The sequence below is a fragment of the Lontra canadensis genome, unplaced genomic scaffold, assembly GCF_010015895.1.
Source record: "Lontra canadensis isolate GAN:19392208 unplaced genomic scaffold, GSC_riverotter_1.0 scaffold24, whole genome shotgun sequence".
Classification (NCBI taxonomy): Eukaryota; Metazoa; Chordata; class Mammalia; order Carnivora; family Mustelidae; genus Lontra; species Lontra canadensis.
Window position 1 is genome coordinate 15956795 of NW_022631018.1, and position 23574 is coordinate 15980368.

The 23574-nt window shown below is 46.4% G+C and overlaps 1 protein-coding gene across 6 annotated transcripts in view; it reads left to right on the forward strand.

The window, feature by feature from the left end:
* PLD5 (phospholipase D family member 5) overlaps window positions 1-23574 on the forward strand; it is a 375019-nt gene that overhangs the window by 257233 nt on the left and 94212 nt on the right. For all 6 annotated transcript variants that reach the window (XM_032862919.1, XM_032862918.1, XM_032862920.1 and 3 more), the window contains one exon: window positions 3295-3422. In XM_032862919.1, the coding sequence (XP_032718810.1) occupies window positions 3295-3422 (128 nt within the window). The remainder of the gene's footprint in view (window positions 1-3294; window positions 3423-23574) is intronic.

Genomic DNA, 23574 nt, shown 5'->3' on the forward strand with positions numbered 1-23574 from the left:
TGTGCCCTTGGCCCCGCCTTGGAGTACCCTCCTGACCTTTCGGATACTCACGGCTCTCACACTGTCTGAACAATCCCAATCTTTTCTTTTCTTTTTTCTTTTCTTTTTTTTTTTTTTTTTAAGAGGGGGACAGAGGGAGAGAATCCTGAGCAGGATCCGTGCCCAGTGTGGAGCCCGATGCAGGGCTCAGTCTCACAACCCTGGGATCGTGAAAACAGACAAAACCAAAAGTCGGTTGCTTAACTGACTGAGGCATCCAGGTGTCCCAACAATCCCAGTCATTTTAAATATTACACTTTAGGGGCCCCTGGGTGGCTCAGTCAGTTAAACTTCTGGATTTGGCTCAGGTCATGATCCCAGGGTCCTGTGATTGAGCCCCGCATCGGGCTCTCTGCTCAGTGGGGAACCTGCTTCTCCCTCTTCTCCCCACTCGTGTACGCTTGCTCTCTCTCATTATCTCTGTCTCTCTCTCGCTCGCTCTCAAACAAATACATAAAATCTTTAAAAAATTGCTCAAAATAATTGTGTGCCTGAACTTGGCTCAGCCACTTGAGGTCTTGTGTTCCTAATTTCACATATCATAGTAGCTGGGATATATTAGATAGTAAAGGTTTGCTCAAGGGAAGCTGATCCTTCATAGGATAATTGTAGGCATCAGTACGTACCTGTAGAGGCTCTGGCTAGAGCATCACACAAGCCCCATCCATGGCCGCTGAAATCACACTGTTTAGGCTAAACTTCCAAGTAAAGTGGCACAGTACCCTTAGGGCCGCGGCTGTGCGGTGTGGTACAGAGAGGTCAGAAGGGACGGTCCCCGTGGGCCCCTCAGATGGCTCGGTGTTCCCTCTAGGGGACCAGCAGGCTGGGGCTGCAGCAGACCCAAATGAGAGCACAGGGATCTAAGAACTAAAACACAATCCAATGCCAAGTTTGTGTTTTGACCCAACTTTGTGGGTCAGATTTCAGGCCCAGTGTCCCAGGCCAGGAGGCAAGAGCCAGCCAGCCTCACAGAGGGATGAAGTTGTTTCTGGTCCGAATGTGAAGGCAGGCGAAGGCTTGCCCGGAGACCCCTGTCGTGGGTAGAGTCTGAGTCACGCACCGGGGTCCCCTGCATTACCTTCCTTCCAGAGATGAGAAGATGCTTCCCTCAGTGCTGCTCAGCCTAGTGGGCTGAAGGGCACAGCCAGCAAATGTGGCCTCGAGCTCTGTTGGTGGATTGAATTATGTCCCCCCAAAAAAGACATGCTAAAGGCCTAACCCCTAGTCCATCAGAATGTGACCTTATTTGGAAACAGGGTTTTTAGAGATGTAATTAGTTAAGATGAGGGCCCACGGTAGTGGGGTGGTCCCTGGTCCAACAGGACTAGTGTCCTTGTAAGCTCGGGAAAAACAGACACAGGGCATGCCTCCATGGGACAATGGGTGGAGGTGGCAGGAAAGCAGCTGCCAGCCAGGGGACAGCAGAGATTCACCAGAAGCTGGGGAGACACGGGAGGGAGTGCCCCCTGCAGGTGCCGGGGGAAGGATGGCCCTTGCCAGCACCTCGATTGTGGACTACCAACCTCCGGGACTGAGAGACAATCACCTTTTTTTGTTCCAAGCCGTTCAGTTTGTGATACTTTGTTAGAGTGGCCATGGGAAGTGACACGTCCCCAAGACACATGCTCTTCTCCGTCCACTCACGGGCGCTGGCAGCTGTGTGCTTGGGGGCACGGGGGATACCACAGCGTCCGTGCAGATGTGGATCTCTCCATAATTGCCATGGCCACCACCCCCTGTGGCCATCCGGACCCTGCTCTCCCCAGCTGCTCCTCCTCCCCGTGACCCTCCCTGGATGAGACGATGCCTGCGTGGCTGGAGGCTGAGGCAACCCACCTGCGCACTCTCTTCCCCTCCATCCTGCTCCCGCCCCACAGCCTCTGTTGCCATCCCCCTGCCACAGGGCCAGGTGCATGCTTTACCTTTCTTCTCCCAAGAGGAACAGATTAAGCGCAGAGTACACACCACTCTTCCTTTCTGGTGTTCTGGAATATACCTTTATGCATACGATGTTCCGTCTTCCCCTGCTAATGAAGATCCTGACGATGAAGTAGGCCACCAGAATATATCCGCATCATTAATATCCAGCATCTGAAAACAAAGTAGCTTGCTTCATTAAAAATATAGGCCTGTTCTTTTAAAGATGTGGAAATTTAGAATTTCTTTAAGGAGCATCTGGGTGGCTCAGTTGGCAAAGTGTCTTGACTCTTGATTTCAGCTCAGGTTGTGGTCTCAGGGTCGTGAGATCGAGTCCCACGTTGGACTCCATGCTGAGTGTGGAACCTGCTTAAGATTCTCTCCCTCTCCCTCTGCCCCTTCTGACCACTTCTCTTAAAAAAAAAAAAAAAAAGAATTCATTTAAATCCGATTGCATTTCTTTAAGTTTAATTGCATTCAGGCTTCCAGTTATGGAATGACTAAGTCATGGGAATTAAAGGCACAGCAGAGGGAAGAGTCAGTGGTGTTGGAACAGCGTTGTGTGGTGACGTGTTGACTTGTGGGGCGTAGGACATCAGGTGTAGACCTGTTGGATCACTGTGTTGTAAGCCTGAAGCTAACATTGTGTCAACTACACTCAAATAGAAAAACAACCAGTAAATAGGTGTAATTGCATTCTGTGGACAATATGCTCTTTTTGAGAAGTGGTACGTGCATTGTTCTGAGGCAGGAATAGGTAACAGCATGACAGCTGATTTTCGTAAGGCTTGAATAATCGTTGCTTAAATTAAGAACCATCAGATAAAGAAAGGGCAGGAGGAGGCCAAGTTCAAAGTCACGAAAAGGGAAAATGAGGAAGGAAAAGCCACTGCAGGGTCAAGGGTGAAAATAGCGCATAGAAAAGCATAAGATAGCTGGTTTTTTGCTGAGGAGAGTTGTGATACTAAACAGGATGATCCTTGACTGATTGCAAATTTGTATGAAAATGACTGCAAAACTAGAAGAGTTTGGTGCACAGATCTCACCAACTGGGAGGCCAGCGGTGGAGCTGGGATTTGAATTCCATCTGACTGGAGAGGCCGTGTTCTTGCCTCTTGACTCCAGCCGCCTCTGCACAAGTGTCCCTGTAATTCTCCTTATTTTCCTTTGAGAACAAAATAAGTTCTCCAGGGCCTTCTGTGCACCAAACTAATGCAAGTGTTGGGCCAGCCTGAATGCCAGCTGCGATCATTGCAAATCATGAGCGTTGTTGCCATGTCTGGTTGCAAGTTCAAGGCCTGACCCTGAGGCTGACCAGGATCTCCTTGAACCCCCCAGGAGCAGAGGTGACCTACATGAACATGACCGCCTACAACAAGGGCCGGCTCCAGTCGTCCTTCTGGATCGTGGACAAACAGCATGTCTACATCGGCAGTGCTGGCTTGGACTGGCAGTCGCTGGGACAGGTAAGCTTTCCATGTTACGTAAACTCAGAGCCACGTCGGCATCAAAGCTCCCCGCTCCGTAACGCACGTGGGCCGCTCCGCCAGGGTGTAGGAAATAAAATACAGCACTGATTATTTTTCACTGGAAGTTTCAATAGGCTCCCCTCCTTTTAATATGAAATGAGAACCCTTTCCTTGACAGTCATCTTCCCCCAAACACGGCATGGTTTCAGGGCTCTTATAATTCAGATGCTACCCCCAGATTCTGTAGACGGGTTGCTGTGTGGTTTATGTTATCCAGACCGAACTGTTCAGCATGAGATCACATACTCTGTGAGACAGCGGAAGACATCAATTCAGCATAGACCGTATGTTTTAGAACAGTGATCATTTGTGTTATTCCTCGAGTAAATCTTCACATGACGGTGTTACCTCCTCTTGGCAAATAAGTCATTTCAAATGTCTTGAAGATACACTTGAACCATCTGTAATTTTCATGTATTTATTTCTGTCAGGGTGATCCCTTGAGGATGGCAAACCAGCTTCTTCTCACTAGTCAGCCGGTGGCTGGAAGGTCTCTACCCTTGGGGGGCATAGGAGGACGGGCAGGTCAATCACACATGCCACATGGCCCATACAGACCTTTGGTTGAACTCTTAATGTTCAGATCCCTGAAATTACCAAGTGAATTATACTGTGTTTCTTATGGGAAAGAGAGTGTGGATGTGTAGACCGACACAAGGGCCATAACTTGTAAAGAAAGACATCACTACACAGGATAAACCTAAGAGAGGGTAACAGGGTATTTGTACTGTCAGCTTCCATTTGCCTCCCAGTTTCCACCATTGTCCTGTTTTTCTTCTTAAAATGCTACCCTTCGGGCACGGAAATTCTGTTCTTTCATTTTTCCGGTGGAGGCAGCTGTAAAAGAAATAGCCAGTGGGCAAGCCAAATACTGAAATAAAGTACTAATACTTCCCTCTCCAGGAAACAGACAGTGTAGAGCCCAAGTACAACTGAACTAAGGTGGGTTTTCCTAGTTTTGTGTTTAAAGGATAGTCAGGGTCATCCAGTCCCAAAGCTCAAACTGTTGTTTCTGAGAAGATGGCCTCACCCCAGCAAGAAGGAACACTGAAGAAAGTTTCCCAATCAGTTTTGAGAGAAGTCACCATCCAAGGTTGACAAAACATCCTTTATTTTATATTTGCTTAGTAATTTGAAGGTGCTTTCTGCTGGTATAAAAATGATTCTGAACAAAATAATAGTATCGATTAGCAATCGTGACAGTAATAACTCTCGAATATTACACACCAGGTGCTCTGCTAAGTGACTTAAGTAGATTACTTACATCTCACAGTGATCCGATGATGGAAAAAGATTTCTGTTCCTGTTTTGAAGTAGACCTGCACCCAAAATTGAATTTCAGTATTAAAATTTTTAGGCCATTCCTTTGAGTATTAATTCTGATATGAACAACATAAATTTTGATTTAGTAGCTCTCATGTCTGATGGCCCTTCAAACATGGAGAGAAAAAATATGGATTAGGGGCATCTGGGTGGCTCCGTCGTTTAAGGGTCCGACTCTGGATATTGGCTCAGGTCACGAGCTCAGGGTCCTGAGATCCAGCCCTGTGTTGGGCTAGATGCTGAGGTTGGAGCCTGCTTGGGATTCTCTCTTCCTCCACCCCTACCTGCTACCTCCCAGGTGTGTGTGCACACCCTCTCTCTGTGTCTCTTAAAAAAAAAAAAACAACTAATTAAAGGAGGCTAAAATAAAAAAAATATGGATTACAGCAACTTCAGCTGTACAGAAATAAGAAGTAAGGCAAGGATAGTATTATAGTCTAATTTATAGAAATATCTAAGTTGATCTTTTGCTAATCATCCTTTGCCCAGAAATTTTCAGCTGAGCCTTTTATAATAAATAGATAAAATTAGTTCTGTAACAATATTGATTACATGTAAATTCTGCTGCTAAGCAATTTTTAACTTGAGAATCATTTGCTTTTTTTTTTACTTCAGAAAAATGCACTTCCCACCACCAAATTTTATTTCATTTGATATTAAGTGATATTATCACTGATAGGGTTTAAAGTTCTGTGAATTCCGTTTGAATAGCGTTTGAATAATTGAAGGTTAGTGACCTTTTTCTCCAAATTTTTGAGTAAATTATCTTTATAATTTCCTCAGGCAGGTGTTTCCCTAAAATATTCTTGTGTCGGCGTCCCTGCTTGAGGCTTACTCCTTTGTCTCTGATGTTTGCTGTTTGTTTCGTAGAAAAGTAGGTCGATCTTCTAAGTTCACTTTTTACCCGTGTCGTCATTGAGACATGGATCCCCGTCGTGAAATGTGACACTTTCCCTGCTTAAACATGGTAAACGCAGATGAAGGCGGGGCTGCCTGAGTCCGGAGAAGACGCGAAACCATCCCCGATCTCTGCTTGCGTAGCCTTTCTGCAGACGTAGCTAGTTTCCCTTGCCCAGCGCAGAAGGCCTGAGTTGCCCACGAGTCAGAGGACTGAGCGCGGAAGTGCCAGTGCCCGGCTCTGTGTTAAATAGCTAGACACGCTCCTTGGCTTAGGGTCAACCAGCTCCTTGCGATTCATTTACTGTCCTTCTCTGTAAGGAGAATTACCACCTCTCCATTACTCCATGTGTGACCCGGGCCTCCAGATCTGTCCCTCCGACCCCGTCCCACGGCTGGCTTGGGCTCAGCTCGTAAGCTGTGGAATGAGGGAGGATAAACAGCGGACTCCTGAGATTGTCTCCTTAGAGGATCTGCCCAGCTAGAGCAGCAGAGTTCCCTTTTGAAAACACAAATCTGTATCATGATGCTTCTTCAGGATGGAGTAAGTGTAAAGCAGGAATAAAAAATAAGCTTATTTTATGATCCATCCTCAATTCAGAAAGGAAGCCATGATAAAAACACTCTGCACTCTGTTAAATAACAGAAATTCAACCAAGTCATTTCAGAGATCAAATTGGCTTTATTCAGCAGTTCGCAAGTCGGGCGGCGTCCCACCGAGCAATGGAAAGGAGCTCTGCCAGGCTGTAGAAAAGAAAAGGTTTTTAAAGGTGGAAAGGGGGCGGAAGAGGTAATTATGGGCAAAGAGTGAATTGTTGTAGGCAAGCTCGCCTTCCTGAGGGAAACGGGAGAGATCTCTCCGGTGGAGTATTTCACTGAGTGCGGACAGGCAATTCCGTGGAAACTGGTTAAATGTTACGTTCCAGGGTAGGTGAAACTGCAATTTAGGTTTGATACTAAGTCTTGGTTCACTAGCGTGGGATTTAACATAAGTGACTCCATTTGGGGCCTGCTGCCTCCTTTTTAACAATTCCAAACTTGCCCATAAAGAGAGGGCAGGTGAAGGGTCATGCCCGCCTGCGGTCTGTGGAAACAGGCCTTGGAGGAGAGCACTCTCGGGCAGGCTGGAGGAAAGGCTGCAGGAATGTACACGTTGGTGACAAATGTTTAAGCCCTTGGTGATTTCAGGGCACATGGACGTCTGCGGAAATCTGCATTCTTCGCCTGGTTGTAAATTCAATAACAGGTTAAGCTCCATGGTACCAGGGAATCAGGAGGAGGTGAGTGGAAGAATTCTTTGTGTCATTTTTCCCAAAAGGCTCCTGTGCATGTGCTGGGCCCTGGGCTAATAGCTTCGTTGGCTGTCTTCAGTCGTCATGGCAACGTAAGGACGCCTATGACCGCCATCTTCCAAATGAAGACAATATCAGAAAAATAAAAACAGAACAGATTCTGTTCTGCTGCTCCTCTCTCGTAACCCAGGAAAACACTCTCTAACCCGTGTAGGAATTAGGCAGTTGGAGATGGACGGTCCAGTTGGTCAAGTCTGTATCTTTTATCCGTTCCTCGCAACTTGGGACGCAGGTGGGCATCAGCACAAAGTTGCCATTTGCTGCCAAACCAAACACTTAAAAATCAAACTAAATCCTATTCCTTTCTCTTGACACTCCTTCCCATTTTCCTCTCGGCAGAAACTATATTCTCTGATGGGGGCGGAGAGGCGCCCGGGCTGGTGGGGGGCACAGGGTGTGAGACTCTTCTGGAAGAGCATTTAGCATCCTTTCAGCTCCCTGCATCTGTGTGTCAGCTGCGACAAGGACTGAAGACTTCTCCTTCAACACCCGCCCCCTCTCTGTCCTCTTCACGCTGACACCCAGGTGCTGTCGCCCACCTTGTCCACTGTTCCCCACAGCGCTCAGAACTTGGCATCACGCTGCCGCACTTAACATCCACCTGGAATTAGTTTGCCTTTCCACCGTGCTCGACTGTGTGGGATTTTTCTTGGTCTGCCTCGGCGTGGCATGAAACCCTGTTCAGCGGGACCCGTGCATGAGAGCAGATTTTCATTTGAGCAGAGTTGTGTGTGAGGCAAACAATTATGGGAAGAATTATAACACGTTTTCCAAGTGTCAGTTTCAACCTATCTCATCAGTTTTATGTGTTGTGAAGTTTCCTACAGCAAGCAGGTTGCTGTTACCCACTCTGGCCTTCACTGTGTGGTTACGTAGGAGAAATAGTACTACTACTGATAAAAGCCTCAGTGTACTGAGGGTTTTCACTGTACTAGGCATTCTTCTGAGCATTTAAAGAACATGAACGTACTTAATTTTCACGGTAACCCTTCCTTGGAAATACTGTTATTGCTTTGTTTGACAAAGGCAGAAACTGAGGCACAAAGAAGTGATTTACTCCTTCCTGGAGGTAGTAAAGCCAGAATTCATATCCAGGCAATCTTTCTCTAAATCCCTCACTCTGATTTCACTGCTAATCATTTTTTAAAAAAGCAATAGTAACATCACATTGATGAAAAATCATTTTCTTCCGTGCTCTGGCCGGGATGCTAAGCTATAGAGTTCATCTCACTTGCTCTTTTCTTTAAAAAGAGCTAACAACACTGTTCATCAAGAAACCCTTCCCTCACTCACGTCTTTCTGATCGCACACCCAGGATGACACGACGGCCACAGATGGACAGATGTTCCTTGGTACCCGAGTTGTGTAAACTCTCTTAAGCTCGGGGTTGGAATTCAAAGACTAGGGAGTCGCTATGAATGCTTCTCTATTGGTCTCCTCCCATGGTTCCGGGAGCTCCCCTAGAATCCGCCACCACAGGGAATCCTGTAGGAGTAAAGAGAACAACACCATAGGCTTTCTGACACAGGGGTCTGGATTTGAGTCTCAGGGACGCCTAAAACCATCACCATGGTGGGGGGTGGGGAAATGCCAAATACAGTGCCCGCAAAGCAAACAAAAGACTAACTAGCGTGCGGAGTAGAAAGAAAAGGGCATGGCAGCCTCCAGACCACACGGGGCTCAGACGTGCGGTGCTGAGGGAGGAGATGCTGCGAGGGAAAATGTGAAAACCACGTTTGTAGAAATGTTACTTTTTTATTTTTTGGACATACCCTCTTAAATGAATACTAGCCTGGAGTTCAAAGCAGGGTTCCATAGGTTTGTTGGTCCAAGAATCTAGCAACTCTGGAGGGAGACAGATTTTTTAATATTTGCAAATACAGGGCACCTGGATGGCTCAGGAGGTGAAGCGTCTGCCATCAGCTCAGGTCATGATCTCAGGGTCCTGGGATCGAGTCCCAAGTAAGGCTCCTTGCTCAGCAGGGAGTCTGCTTCTCCCTCTCCCTCTGCCTGCTGCTCCCCCTGCTTGTACTCACTCTCCCTGACAAATAAAGTCTTTAAAAAATATATTTGCAAATGTAATTAGAGCGAACAGGAATAGGCCTATTTAAACTCTGTTAATATGTACTCTAATCTTAGTCCACCTTTGTTCTGAGAAGACTTAAATAGGAGTACATTGGCACGGGCTGGCTCTCGTAGGGGGCACGAGCCCCATGACCGCAACTGTGTTGGCTATGAGACTGGCACTACCCGCCTGGGGTTGGTGCTTCAGCAGCGCCGTGCACCTAGACCTGTCCCTGTCCCGGAGCTCAGGTGGGAGAGCAGACCTGGCCCAGGATCTGCCTGGAATCCAGGATCACTGAGGCTGCTAATCTCGCAACTGGCAGTTAACTCACAGAAGAATGAGTCTAGTGTTCCCCAGGATGTGTCTTAGGAAATGCTATTCACTGGTGGACTCTAACAGGAAGAAACTGTGGTTCGTTTGTTTGTTTTAAGATTTTTATTTATTTATTTATATTATTTATTATTTATAATATTTATTATATAATATTTATTATTTTATTATTTTATTTATTTCTCAGAGAGAGAGAGAGAGACGCAGGGCTCGATCCCAGGACCCCTGGATCACGACCCAAGCTGAAGGCAGACACCCAGCCAACTGAGCCACCCAGGCATCCCTATGGGGTCTTTTAAATTGGTTTCCTAGGTGCCTGGGTGGCTCAGTGGGTTAAGCATCTGCCTTCGGCTCAGGTCATGATCCCGAGGTCCTGGGATCAAGCCCCACATCAAGCTCCTTGCTCAGTGGAGAGCCTGCCTCTGCCTTTGTCTGCACCTCCCCCTGCTTGAGCGCTCTCCCTCCCTCTCTCTCTGTCTTTCTCTTTCTCTCTCTGTCAAATAAATAAAATCTTTTTTAAAAAAGACTTAAAAAAATAAAAAGTAATTGAATTGGTTGCCTTACTGTGGAACTCCTCAGAGCCCTTGATATGCCAGCATCTCTGGGAGTCTCTCAGTGGGTGGGCGACGATGAACAATCGTCAAACCCGTTTGGCCGTGGATGGTTTCCACATAATTTTATGGAGCAAATACTCCTGCAGCCTCTGTGTTTCCATGCATGCGGTTCTAAAGCGCTACCTTTGCAGTTGGGAACCCTGCGGTGAAGGGCTGGGGAGGGGAGTGAAGGGGAGGGGAGGTGCTGGTCAGTCGCCCACGACCCCACATCCCTTCCATCAGATTTTAGGACTCGGGCAAACGCTCTTTTCAGCACATGTGCTGCCTTAAGAAACGTATGTGATTCCAGAGCTGGTAATTGTAGGTTCTGTCTCCTTAGCAACAGAACGACTGGACAATTGGGAAACCAGGGCTTACTGGGAAAGATAATCGACCAGAATTGTTGCATGTCTATTCAGAGATCCACACTAAACACATAAACTGGCAAAAAGTCTATAATCCAGCCTGAAAACCAAAATATTTCAGCTGTCTTCAAGGGAAAATGACCACCCAGGATATTTGCCAAGCGAGGCCAACAGCATCATTTGCGGGACCCGGTACCAAATGACAATGGGGGTCTCATGTTACAAAACGATCAAGAACCTCAAGATGGCGAGAGCAGAGCCAGGATGCCAAGCGTGGGGTCCTTGTAAGTCAGGTCCTCCGCGTTCCACAGCCAGGTGCCAGGAACCCAGGTGCTGAGGAAGGAGGGTCGGCAACAAGTACTGTGGGGACTCAGGAAGCTGAAAATCCCCACTGAGTAAACAGTGGAGACCACAGTGAGATGCTGGGATCTGATCTGAGCCTGGAGTGGTAAGGGAGCCGAGGAGAGAAAGGGATGGATTCTGGGCAAAGAGCCAGAGCTGGGAGCAAGCGTGGTGTGTCAGAAGGTCTGTGATCAGTTTCTTGCTGGACCATCACGTTCCAGCTGCAGAGCCCTTGGATGCAAAGCTAGGAAAGACCTGGATAAGCCCGGGAAGGCCTGCGTGTTCCCAGCACGGGGTGGGGGGTAGGGGAGTGCGGATGGAGTCCTACAGGCTACAGGGGACACTGAGGCTCGTGACTGGGGCCAGGACCTGGCAGCTCTGGAAGAAATCTCCACAAAGGGCGTTCATTGAGGGAAGAGGAGAGCGGGGAGACAGAGAGCCTGTGGCCAAGCGAAAGACAGGAGAGACTTGGGTAAGATTGGGTAACAAAGGTCGACTGTGTCAAGTTGATGCCCAGTTGTTTCATCAAACAGCCTAGATACTACTGTGAAGGCATTTTTGAGGTCTGATTAACATTTAAATCAGTAGTCTTTTTTTTTTTTAAACATTTTATTTATTTATTTGACAGAGAGATCACAAGTAGGCAGAGGCAGGCAGAGAGAGAGGAGGAAGCAGGCTCCCCGCCGAGCAGAGAGCCCGATGCGGGGCTCGATCCCAGGACTCTGGGATCATGACCCGAGCCGAAGGCAGAGGCCCCAACCCACTGAGCCACCCAGGCACCCCTAAATCAGTAGTCTTAAGCAAAGCAGCTTACTCTCCATACTGAGGGTTGGTCTCATTCAACCAGCAGCAGATCTGAAGAGTAGATCTTTGAGGTTTCTAGAAGAAAGGAATTTGGTCGAGTCAGCAACATAGACACCCTGCCTGAGTTCCCAGCCTGCCAGCTTGCCCTGTGGATGTCGGACTCACCAGTCCCTATGATCATAAGCCAATTTCTGAAAATAAATCTGTGTGTGTGTGTGTGTGTGTGTGTGTGTGTGTGTGTGTGCGCGCGCATTTATTTATATATCCCCATTGGTTTTGTTTGTCTGGAGTGCACTGACTAGTACAGACAGTGACTGTGAGAGCTAGAAGGAAATGGAACAGAGAGACCTGGCAAAGCTGTGTCATAGTGACTGACAGGCCATAAGGAATGAGCCAGAAGGCACAGCGGGCATGTTTCCAGTCCCTGAGCTGGGCCCATCGGAGAAGGACCAACCTGTCGACAGAAATGGGGGACATCAGGAGAAAGGGGCAGTTCTGATGTCCAGTAGGCATTTGGAAAAACGGCCGAGAGATTGGCTGACATTGATGCTTTTTATCTAACAGTGATGTTTCTTTACTGCCCCAAACCTACGGATCTCATCTGTAGCTACAATTTCCTGACAATGACTGTTGAGTGGAATATTGACAGGAGTCACACTCCCTCTGTGCACCAAGCTGGGTTACTCTTTTCAAGTCTTCATAAGGTTAAGGTTGTGTCCTGACATTAAGAATGAGAAAGAGCACTTTAAAGTGTCTTTGGTTCTGGCTTCTGTCCCCTTTCCTTTCAGTTAAAAGGACAGAGGGCAGGGGTGGACCTTGAAGACCCAGTGGGCGTGCCAGTGGGCGGGAGGAGTGCTCTGTCCTGTAGCAGGTCTCCTCATCCCCATTCAGGGCTCGCCCCACGCCTACATCTTCCCCAGAATTTATGAGTTTCTAAGGACAAGTTTAGCTCCCAGGGAAGTAGTGCACTGGTAATACAGGTAACGAGATGTCAGAAGCAAAATAGAAATGAACCAAAGCGGAAGGCAACTCAAGTGGAAATGCAATAGAGGATAATTAATATTCCTTCAGCAATGGGAAATGGAGGCAAACAAAGGATTAATCCTGCAGGCGTTGATTCAGATTACCGGGGCTGCTCTGAAAGGTCAGTTTTGGGGCAGATGCGTTCTGAAGTAAATGAGCGAGTGGGAGGCCCAGGTTGTTACAAAGGAACCGTATTAGCAGACCACGACTGCAGCGACAAAGTCATGCTTATCTGCTACAGGTTTTCAAGTACTGGTTTGGCAGGTGGTATTGTTCCAAGGAGGCGTAAGCAGGAAATGTCTTCTCTAGGCTCCCTTGGGAGACATTCTTACAAACCAGTCTGCTGCCTGTGACGAATGGGCTCCGTTTGTGCAGTTACGTGAAGAAATACGAGCATCCTTTGCCCTCTCCTGCTTGCCTTTGCCAAGCTGGGGCTTAGTAGGTCTTTCCCGAGTGAAACTTACCATGTCCCTATGTCCCTCCAGCCCTACTTCCTGAATAAATATGCTCTTTTTTTTTTAATATTTATTTATTTGACAGAGAGAGATCACAAGTAGACAGAGAGGCAGGCAGAGAGACAGAGAGAGGGAAGCAGGCTCCCTGCTGAGCAGAGAGCCCGATGTGGGACTCAATCCCAGGACCCTGAGATCATGACCTGAGCCGAAGTCAGAGGCTTAAACCACTGAGCCACCCAGGCGCCCCTAAATATGCTCTTTTTTTGGTCTTAAATTATTTAGTTTAGAGAGAGAGAGCATGAGCAGGAGGGGGTAGAAGGAGAGAGACAAGAGAATCCCAAGCAGACTCTACACTGAGCTTGGAGCCCAACCTGGGGCTCAATCTCAGGACCCGAGATCACAACCTGAGCCGAAAGCGAGTCAGACACTTAACCGACTGCACTGCACCCCCCAGGCACTCCTGAATAAATGTGTTCTAACCGGCATGATAATCTAAGAGCTCCATCATGGCCCCTTACGTGACATGTCTCAAGGTCTTCATCCTGGCCACTTTTTTTTTTTTTTTTAATTTTTGTAGATCGAATCCCATTTGGTTAAAGTCCCTCTTAAAATAGATGGCCAGAATTCAGTATAATACTTCAAAAGTCGCCTCCCCATGTGGACTTTGACTTATTGTCATATGAGCATTTCCCCCGAAAACAGGCTAAATCTAGACTCACAGGTTTGTAGGATTTGTTATTTTTGTGGTTTCAAGTTCCTTGCCTCCCAAGGCAGCATAGTGGTTGGAGTCAGAAATGACAGTGAATTTTCTTTCTACCTTTTACCAGTAGATGACCCTCTTTTTTTGTTTGTTCCCTGAGCTTTAATTTCTGTATCTCTACAATTAGACCAATAATACGAACCTCATGTCATTGTTAGGACAAGCTCAGGACAAGCACACTTTTTCCTCCTCCTAAGTTACCTAGATCAAGGTCAAGGGAAAGCCAGAGGCACTGGTGTTTATTTCTGATCTTCGGCAAAGATTTCATAAATCTCCAAAGCGTGTAGCCTCAGTCACAGTACAGTGACGTGGGGGGTGAGTACCGAGGGGCACGGGCGAGGGGTTATCGTTCTGTATCCTGTGCTGCTCAACGTTATCATCAGTGGCAAAAGACAGAGGGTGGTCAGCCAGATTTACACATGGTGCACGTCTGGGAGAGCGAGCTAAAACCGTGGTTTTCAGAAACCAGACGTAAAGAGATTTTAGCTAGTTAATCAGATTGGTGCTAATGAGGGGACATTGAGCAGGGGTGTGAAAATAAATGCAGGCCACCCAGTGAAAATAAGCAGAAGCTGTTTATTCAGAGCCCGTCACTACCACAGGCATTTGGTAGAGACTTAAAGGCAGGTGGCGGGGGTGGGGGGTGCTTTGTGGCGGGAGAGGGAAGGTGGCAGGTATGCCTGGCTGCAGGGGGCGGTAGCGGGACTAGGGTGTACTGTGCTATCGATCGTTAGGGCTGTGTCTTTGGCTTCCTCTGTTTGATCCTGAATGGAGAGTGGCAAAATGAGGACAAGTGCAGCATTACTAACCAAGTCTGGGCCATTTTGGAGCCAACTGGTCCAGCAGTTAGGGTTTGACTTTGGGGCTGGCTGCTGCAGGTCGTGTGTCAGAGATCTGTTTTTACATATGCTCTATCCAGGGGACCATTTGTATGTTCAGTCTCTGAAGAAGCCCTCTCCCGCCCTCTGCCTCCCTGCAGGAGATTTTTAGAATCCTGGATCGGTGTCTGGGAGCCAGTTCTGAGGACCGGGATGGGGGTCACCCCATGGGGGTTAATACAGGAAATCCCAGCACCAATGTCCGTGCCTGGCACATATTCAGTGCTTAAAATTGTTTTGTCCCAGAAATGCATGAACTAGCAAGCGAGAGTGTGTTCAGGAACCACATGAGGCTTAAAGCTGCTTCTTGTGAGAACCAGGATCCAAGACTGAGAAAGGGCTTATGTCAGTGTGAACGAGAAGTGTCTCACGCTGGAGTTTTTCAGTGACAGACAGGCCAGCCCCGTGAGAGTGTTAGCTCCCTGTCGTGGGCAGGGGCTAAATGGTAACCTCTCCGGGATTCAGTGGAGGGAAAGTTCTGGAAGCTGTGAATGGTGTGCCATCCCCGGACCACGTGTTTAAGGGCAGGAAGAGAGTGTGAGGGTTAACATGTCTCTGGTCTCTTCACCACGACTGACACGTTGTGAGCTCGGTGAGCGTGAGTGAACGTAGTCTTCGTCCTCATTACCTCACACAACTCACGACACACGACGCCCTGCTTGCCCATTTGACTTCGGGGCCCCAGCACAGGTGTGTGCACCCCCAGGGGCCTGGCCACACCCTCCCTCTGCATGTCGCGCTGGTGACAGAACAGTGTCCTACCCCCAAACCTGGCCCACAACGACCCAGTTGAATTTCTGACATTGCCCCTCAGGGTGGGTAAAAATACACTATGTGTTACGACAGTCTTTGTATGCAGAAAAATACCACTTGAAACCGTAGAGTTTTGTTCTGTTTTTAATATTGAGGTAAAACTCTAACTGGCAAAGCTTGTTGAATACATACCTCCAGATTCTGTTTCCGTTAGCAAAACCTGATTAAAAACGTTTCACTGGGTTTCTTTGAGGGCTTAGTCAGACCTAAGAAATGCATTGATTTTAACAACTATATTTAAAAAGACTCATTTATGTGAATTTTATTGTCCCCCCCCTTTTTTTTTTACTTCATGGCTTTCATAATTTAATTGGAAGAAATTGGAATGTATTATCTTGATACAATGACTTTCAAGAACACTCCTCACACCCATAAATCATTCTGCATACTTCAACTGTTACAGCTCAAGCATCTTTTATTATAATGAGCCGTCACTTCAGTCCTTTACTGTTGAATTCACCAAAATGTAACTGTCATATTCTTAAAAAGTTTTCCTGAAGTTTAATTGCCCCTGGAAACTGCACGTAGAAAATTAGCTCCATTGCCTTGCTGCCCTTACACGATGGCCTGCTTAACCCCCCACCCCCACACTGCGAAACTACTTCTCCCTTGTCATAGTCAGAGTTGAATGTACCATATTTGGACCTTAGGAACAGCCTCAAAATACTCCTCCACTTCTGAATTAATTGCCTACTGTATGGGATATGTTTGTTCTGGAAATGGTGGGTCTGAATGTCATTCTCAGAGGCCTATGGGAGAACTCATGCTTCACAGTAAAGCAAAATTAAGATAAACCAAACCTATAGATTCAAATGTTAATAGTTTTCCAGCTTTCAACAGAGCTTTCTGGGTTTTTTTCTTAAATTTTTTAGAGAGAGAGCAGGGGAGGGGTAGAGGGAGAGAAAGTGTCTCAAGCGGACCCTGACACAAGGCTTCGATCCCAAGACCCTGAGATCAGGACCTGAGCTGAAATGAAAAGTCGAACAATTAACTGACTAAACCACCCAGATGCCCCCAGACCTTTATACCTTTTAAAAATTTCCCATTGATTTCTTCACAGCCATGCTGTGAGCTACACAGTTTTAGAAACTTTGTTTCCAGACCAGGAAACTGTTTCTGAGAGGCCAGTTAAAAAATGTCCTGAGATTTTTTCTGTCAGTTAACATCAGAGTTAGGACTGGAACCTAAACCTCTGGTTTCTGGAACACTCTTTTTCCATGGCATGCTCTTTTTCTTACTTAATCATTGTCTGAGTCAGTGATCCAAACATAGAGCAACATCCCACATTTACAGTAACAGCCCAGAGACCTAGAAACTCGGTACCTGAGAGCCTTCTCTAACTGGAGTACAGCCAAGACCTAGGGAACATACATGAAGACCCTGCATGGCCTTTTCCTTCCTAGAACACCCCTTTGGCCTGTGACAGATCTGTTCGATCTTAGGTTCACCGCGGGTCTGATTAACGTCCAAGCTGTGGCCAATGAGAAGTCACAAGTCTGAGAACACCAACGGCTCAGACAAACGAGAACTGTCCTTGGGGCAGGAGTGAACACTGACCATTGAAAGCAACACACAGGGGCGCCTATCAGTCAGTTAAGCTTCCGACTGGACTCTTGGTTTCAGCTCAGGTCATGATCTCAGGTCGTGAGATCAAGCCACACGTTGGGCTCCATGTTCAGCACGGAGTCTGCTTGTCCCTCTCCCCCCCCCACTCCTGCCCCCCATTTCCATGCTTGCTCGCACATGCTCTCTCTCCCTCTCAAATAAAGAAATGTTTTTAAAATAATAAAATAAGTAAAGAGAAATAAAAGCAACACATAGATTTGAAATTCCTAGACCTCATGAACCAATCAGTCTAAGCCAGTCACGCATACCTCTCAGCCGGCTCCAGTGGCCCTGGGCTTTCAGGATGACCACAGCTTTCCCTTTAGGAAGAGGGAGAACTGTCCATTCAGTTTCCCATTCCAGACACAAGGAGTATGCTTCCACTTCATGCAGAGCTGTCTGTCAAAGTGGTAGAAGGCTTTATCTCCAGAGTGTTCAGCTCCCAGCTCTGGGCAGCTTGGACCTCAATAGCAGAGCTGACCCATAGATCTATCCTGTAAGCCACTAATGAGAGCCCTGGGTGTAATTTAAAATTTTCTAGTTAAAAAAAAAAGAGAAAAGTCAAATTGACATTAGTATATTTTATGAATCTCGAATTCCCTAAATATGATGATTTCAACATGTCATTAATATGAAATATTAATAGTAAGATATGTTTACCTTCTTTTGTCATGAGTCTTCAGGAACCAGTAGACACTTTACGTCCACAGCACGTCTCAGCTCGCCTTGTCCCGACTTCCAGTGCCTGCTAACCACACGGCACTGCTGGCAATCTGGGCAGTTAGCCAGGGTCTAGAGTATCTCTCTTGAATTAGGAAGAAGACTGCTTTTTCTAACTTAATCACAAGCCTACAAAGCTAAGGTGTTCACACTGAAAAGCTAGTTTTGTATCAGCCAAATGAACCAGCCACAGCCACCTGGAAAGTCAGAGGGCCCAGGACTCCCCAGAGCGTCAGGACGTTGAAGTAGAAGCCCAGTCCCTTTCCTTAAGGAGCTCACATTATACTAAGAAGATAAGCAAGTGAGAAAATATTTTGAATACAGTTTGTTGTGTGTTTAATTAACTCAGCCTGGAGGAGGGGTCAGGGATGGTTCCCTGGAGGAGGTGACGTATGGGCTGGACCTGAAGGGTACGTGGAGAGGAGTGACACCGCTGGTTCAGAGAAGATGTGCTTGCCCACGTGGCTCTTACAGTGCCGCCTTGAGTAGAGGGAGGTGCTCGGGGTCTTGGGGGCCTCTGGTGTCACGTGGAGAAGGGTGGACTCAGCCTAAAGTTGTGCAGGAAATCTTCAAAGAGTTTCTAGGCAGAAGAATGACAGCTGTGGGGACGTGGATGGGAGGCTTAAAGACTGGAGTCTATTAGGGACCCCACTGGGGAGACTGCTGCAGACAGGGTGGGGCAGGAGGGGCGCTGGAGAAGGTGCCTTCTTGAACCAAGTCCTTGGCAATCAGGAGGGGCCGGAGGGGCCCCAGGCTCTCACCACGAGTCTCCACTTCAGGATCCTTCTTGTCATGGTCCCCCGAGAGAAGCTTGAGGTTGAGTCAGGGGTCATGAGTCAGATCAGCCCATGTGTCTACTTAGAGGGGTGTAACACTATCCGTTTCTATAAACAGGGACAGCCCTTAATATTAGCAGCATACATGAGCCAAAGGACACACAGCAGACTGTTCTCAGTGATGACCTCTGCAGAGGGCGCAGACATAGCAGAAAAAGGGCTTCAGCTCACTCTCTAGAGACACCCACATGCTCCAAAGTACTCCTTTGTGTTGAGTAAACATGCATATTCAAATTGAGTGACATTCTAAAATACATTTAATTTTAATTCAATAGTAATTGCGTATATCATAATAAGTGTTTATGTGTGTGTGTGTGTGTAGAGAGTTTGTAGAGATTATGGATCTATCATAGTGTGACATGTCACATAGAACTGTAACCGCCCAGCAAGGGGCAATATTTAAGTCCCAGATCCTGCACGTAGGGTCCATCATCAAAGACCTTCCTTGCTTCCAGTTGTAAGACGAGTGAGTTCTGGGGATGGAATGTACCACACGGTGACTGTAATCAACAATAGTATATACCTGAAAGTTGCCAAGAGAGGGGATCTTGCAACAACAGAAGGTAAGTGTGTGAGGTGATGGATATGTTAATTAGCCTCATTAGGGTGATCGTTTCTTAATATATACAGGTACCAAACCTTTGTGCTGTGCGCCTTGAGCTACACAGTGTTGTAGTGTCAGTTACATTTCAGTAAAGCTAGAACAGGATCTTTCTGATTTCCGAAGCCCCTGGACCGTGAATGCCCCACTGTGCTGGCCGGGCCTGCCCCCAGGGATGTGGGTCACGAATGGCTTGGAGGCCTCCCGCTTCCCCTTCCAGCACCATTAACAGTGGGCAGCGTGAGAGTCCGGAGATTCTGTGATGCTTTCATGTATAAACACAGACATAATTTCTTTTCAGATTTGTTGACTAAGAAGATTTCAAAGATTGTATTTGTCTTCTATTAAAATGTGCAGGACAGATTAACATGAATACTCAACAACAAAAATAGTTCAAACCACTTTAATATTTTATAATTTTAATAGTTTGGGGTGCCTGGGTGGCTCAGTCAGTTAAGTGTCTGACTCTTGACTTCAGCTCAGGTCATGATCTCAGGGTCCTGAAATCGAGCCTGATTTCAGAGCCATATCAGGCTCTGCAATGGGCGTGGAGCCTGCTTAAGTTCTTCCCCCCACCCCACTCTTGATTATAGTCATTTATTTATGTATTTATTTGTTGGTTGGTTGGTTTCTTTATTTTTTTTTAATTTAATTTTATTTTTATAAACACATAATGTATTTTTAACCCCAGGGGTACAGGTCTGTGAATCGCCAGGTTTACACACTTGACAGCACTCACCTTAGCACATACCCTCCCCAATGTCCATAACTCCACCCCCTCTTCCAACCCCCCTCCCCCCAGCAACCCTCAGTTTGTTTTGTGAGATTAAGAGTCACTTATGGTTTGTCTCCCTCCCAATCCCATCTTGTTTCATTTATTCTTCTCTTACCCCCTTAAACCCTCATGTTGCATCTCCACTTCCTCATATCAGGGAGATCATATGATAGTTGTCTTTCTCCGATTGATTTATTTCGCTAAGCATGATACCCTCTAGTTCCATCCACGTCGTCGCAAATGGCAAGATTTCATTTCTTTTGATGGCTGCATAGTATTCCATTGTGTATATATACCACATCTTCTTTATCCATTCATCTGTTGATGGACATCTAGGTTCTTTCCATAGTTTGGCTATTGCAGACATTGCTGCTATAAACATTCGGGTGCATGTGCCCCTTCGGATCACTATGTTTGTATCTTTAGGGTAAATACCCAGTAGTGCAGTTGCTGGGTCATAGGGTAGCTCTATTTTCAACATTTTGAGGAACCTCCATGCTGTTTTCCAGAGTGGTTGCACCAGCTTGCATTCCCACCCACAGTGTAGGAGGGTTCCCCTTTCTCCGCATCCTCGCCAGCATCTGTCATGTCCTGACTTGTTAATTTTAGCCATTCTGACTGGTGTGAGGTGATATCTCATTGTGGTTTTGATTTGTATTTCCCTGATGCCGAGTGATATGGAGCACTTTTTCATGTGTCTGTTGGCCATTTGGATGTCTTCTTTGCAGAAATATCTGTTCATGTCCTCTGCCCATTTCTTGATTGGATTATTTGTTCTTTGGGTGTTGAGTTTGCTAAGTTCTTTATAGATTTTGGACACTAGCCCTTTATCTGATATGTGGTTTGCAAATATCTTCTCCCATTCTGTCAGTTGTCTTTTGGTTTTGTTAACTGTTTCCTTTGCTGTACAAAAGCTTTTGATCTTGATGAAATCCCAATAGTTCATTTTTGCCCTTGCTTCCCTTGCCTTTGGCAATGTTCCTAGGAAGATGTTGCTGCGGCTGAGGTCGAAGAGGTTGCTGCCTGTGTTCTCCTCAAGGATTTTGATGGATTCCTTTCTCTCATTGAGGTCCTTCATCCATTTTGAGTCTATTTTCATATGTGGTGTAAGGAAATGGTCCAGTTTCATTTTTCTGCATGTGACTGTCCAATTTTCCCAACACCATTTATTGAAGAGGCTGTCTTTTTTCCATTGGACATTCTTTCCTGCTTTGTTGAAGATTAGTTGACCATAGAGTTGAGGGTCTATTTCTGGGCTCTCTATTCTGTTCCATTGATCTATGTGTCTATTTTTGTGCCAGTACCATGCTGTCTTGATGATGACAGCTTTGTAATAGAGCTTGAAGTCCGGAATTGTGATGCCACCAACTTTGGCTTTCTTTTTCAATATTCCTTTGGCTATTCAAGGTCTTTTCTGGTTCCATATAAATTTTAGGATTATTTGTTCCATTTCTTTGAAAAAAATGGATGATATTTTGATAGGAATTGCATTAAATGTGTAGATTGCTTTAGGTAGCATAGACATTTTCACAATATTTGTTCTTCCAATCCAGGAGCATGGAACATTTTTCCATTTCTTTGTGTCTTCCTCAATTTCTTTCATGAGTACTTTATAGTTTTCTGAGTATAGATTCTTAGCCTCTTTGGTTAGGTTTATTCCTAGGTATCTTATAGTTTTGGGTGCAATTGTAAATGGGATTGACTCCTTAACTTCTCTTTCTTCTGTCTTATTGTTGGTGTAGAGAAATGCAACTGATTTCTGTGTATTGATTTTATATCCTGACACTTTACTGAATTCCTGTACAAGTTCTAGCAGTTTAGGAGTGGAGTCTTTTGGGTTTCCACATATAGTATCATATCATCTGGGAAGAGTGATAGTTTGACTTCTTCTTTGCCGACTTGGATGCCTTTAATTTCCTTTTGTTGTCTGATTGCTGAGGCTAGGACTTCTAGTACTATGTTGAATAGCAGTGGTGATAACGGACATCCCTGCCGTGTTCCTGACCTTAGTTGAAAAGCTTTCAGTTTTTCTCCATTGAGAATGATATTTGCAGTGGGTTTTTCATAGATAGAGCCTGCTTAAGGTTCTTAAGGTTCTTTCTCCCTCTCCCTATGTCCCTCCCCCCAAAAAAAACAATAATAATGTAATATTAGAATTACTGTTCAAGAATATTGCATATTATCCTCTACCTCAGTGCCTTTCTGGTTCTCATTTAACTTTTTTCTGCCCTTCACCTTCACATGACATCAATTCCCATTCCTCTTCCTCTCTCTCGGCCCCTGACCTCATTCACTTGGGTCTCAACCCAGTGTTAACTCTGGCCTTTCGGGCTTATTTACCCGTTTCTAAACTTAAATTCTGAGCAAAACATAGGATCTAAAACAAGAGAGTTCATCCTCTTCCCTTTACTTTCTATTCAATGACCAATCTTCTCGGAAGGTTTTTTCCTTGGGGAAGAAGAAGCCAGGTCCCTCCCGAATCCCGCCTGGGTGTCTTACCGGGTTGAGGTCCCCGGACGGAGGCCTCGTGAGATGCAGAGGCGCGCTCGTGGAAGGGGCCGGGAAGCTGGCCCTGGATGCCTCTCGGTCTCTGAAATGCCTGCCAGACAATGTGAGAGATCGCGTCTGTAACAGATGGAAAACACCATATTTAAGGCAGCCGTAATGTTTTTATTTTCAAGTTATTTTTAGTTGGCATTGTCAGTTTCTTGGTGTCACTTCGCATTTACACCCAGAACCAAGAAAAAAGAGACAGAAGTTGTCGGAGAGAAGACACGCCTCACCCGCTGGAACATAAGCACCAAAGTGGAAGAGGCTCAGGAACCAGGGGAAAGCCCTGGGACATTTTCCTAGAGAAAGAAGTTCATTTTGTGGTACTCCCCTCTCAGCACCTTCTTAAACCAGAAGTCACACCGAGAACTCACCCAGGTGGGGAAAGGAAAAACAGAATAACTCCTGATGCGGAACCCTGCTGTGCAGCGTTCCTCCCCAGTGACCAGCCTCTGCTTGCACACCCCCCACGATGGGAGGCTCACTCCTGTATAAGCTGATTTTACTGATGAATTTCTCGTTTGCTTAGAAGAGTTTTCCTAAATGTGGCCCCAAATCTGCTTCCAAACCAACCATTCATCATTCCAAGTTCTAGAACAGACATTCTCACAGGCCTCGAGAAAAATTCTGACATAATACACTACAAACCTTGTGAGCAGAGAACAGAGTGTGAGAACCCACATACTTGGGACCAGGCATTGCCAGGGTGTCTGGAGCGTGGGGCAGACAGAGGAGCTTTCATTCCCCCCTGTGGGTGCCAGATCAGTACTGCCCTTGCAGGAAGGTGGCCTTGTGTCCCTAAGGCCAGAACTCGCAGCAGATGGGCATAGGGGCTATTTTTTGCTAAATGTTCAAGAGATTTATTTTGTGTTCTTCTAAGTACTTCCACGGCTTGTTAGCTTCTCCGAAGATAAAATGCAGATGAAATGCTTTTGCAGCAAATATCCTGACAATGAAGACGTCTGAAGGATAACCAGCCCTGTCTGTTCTCTGTACTTTGTT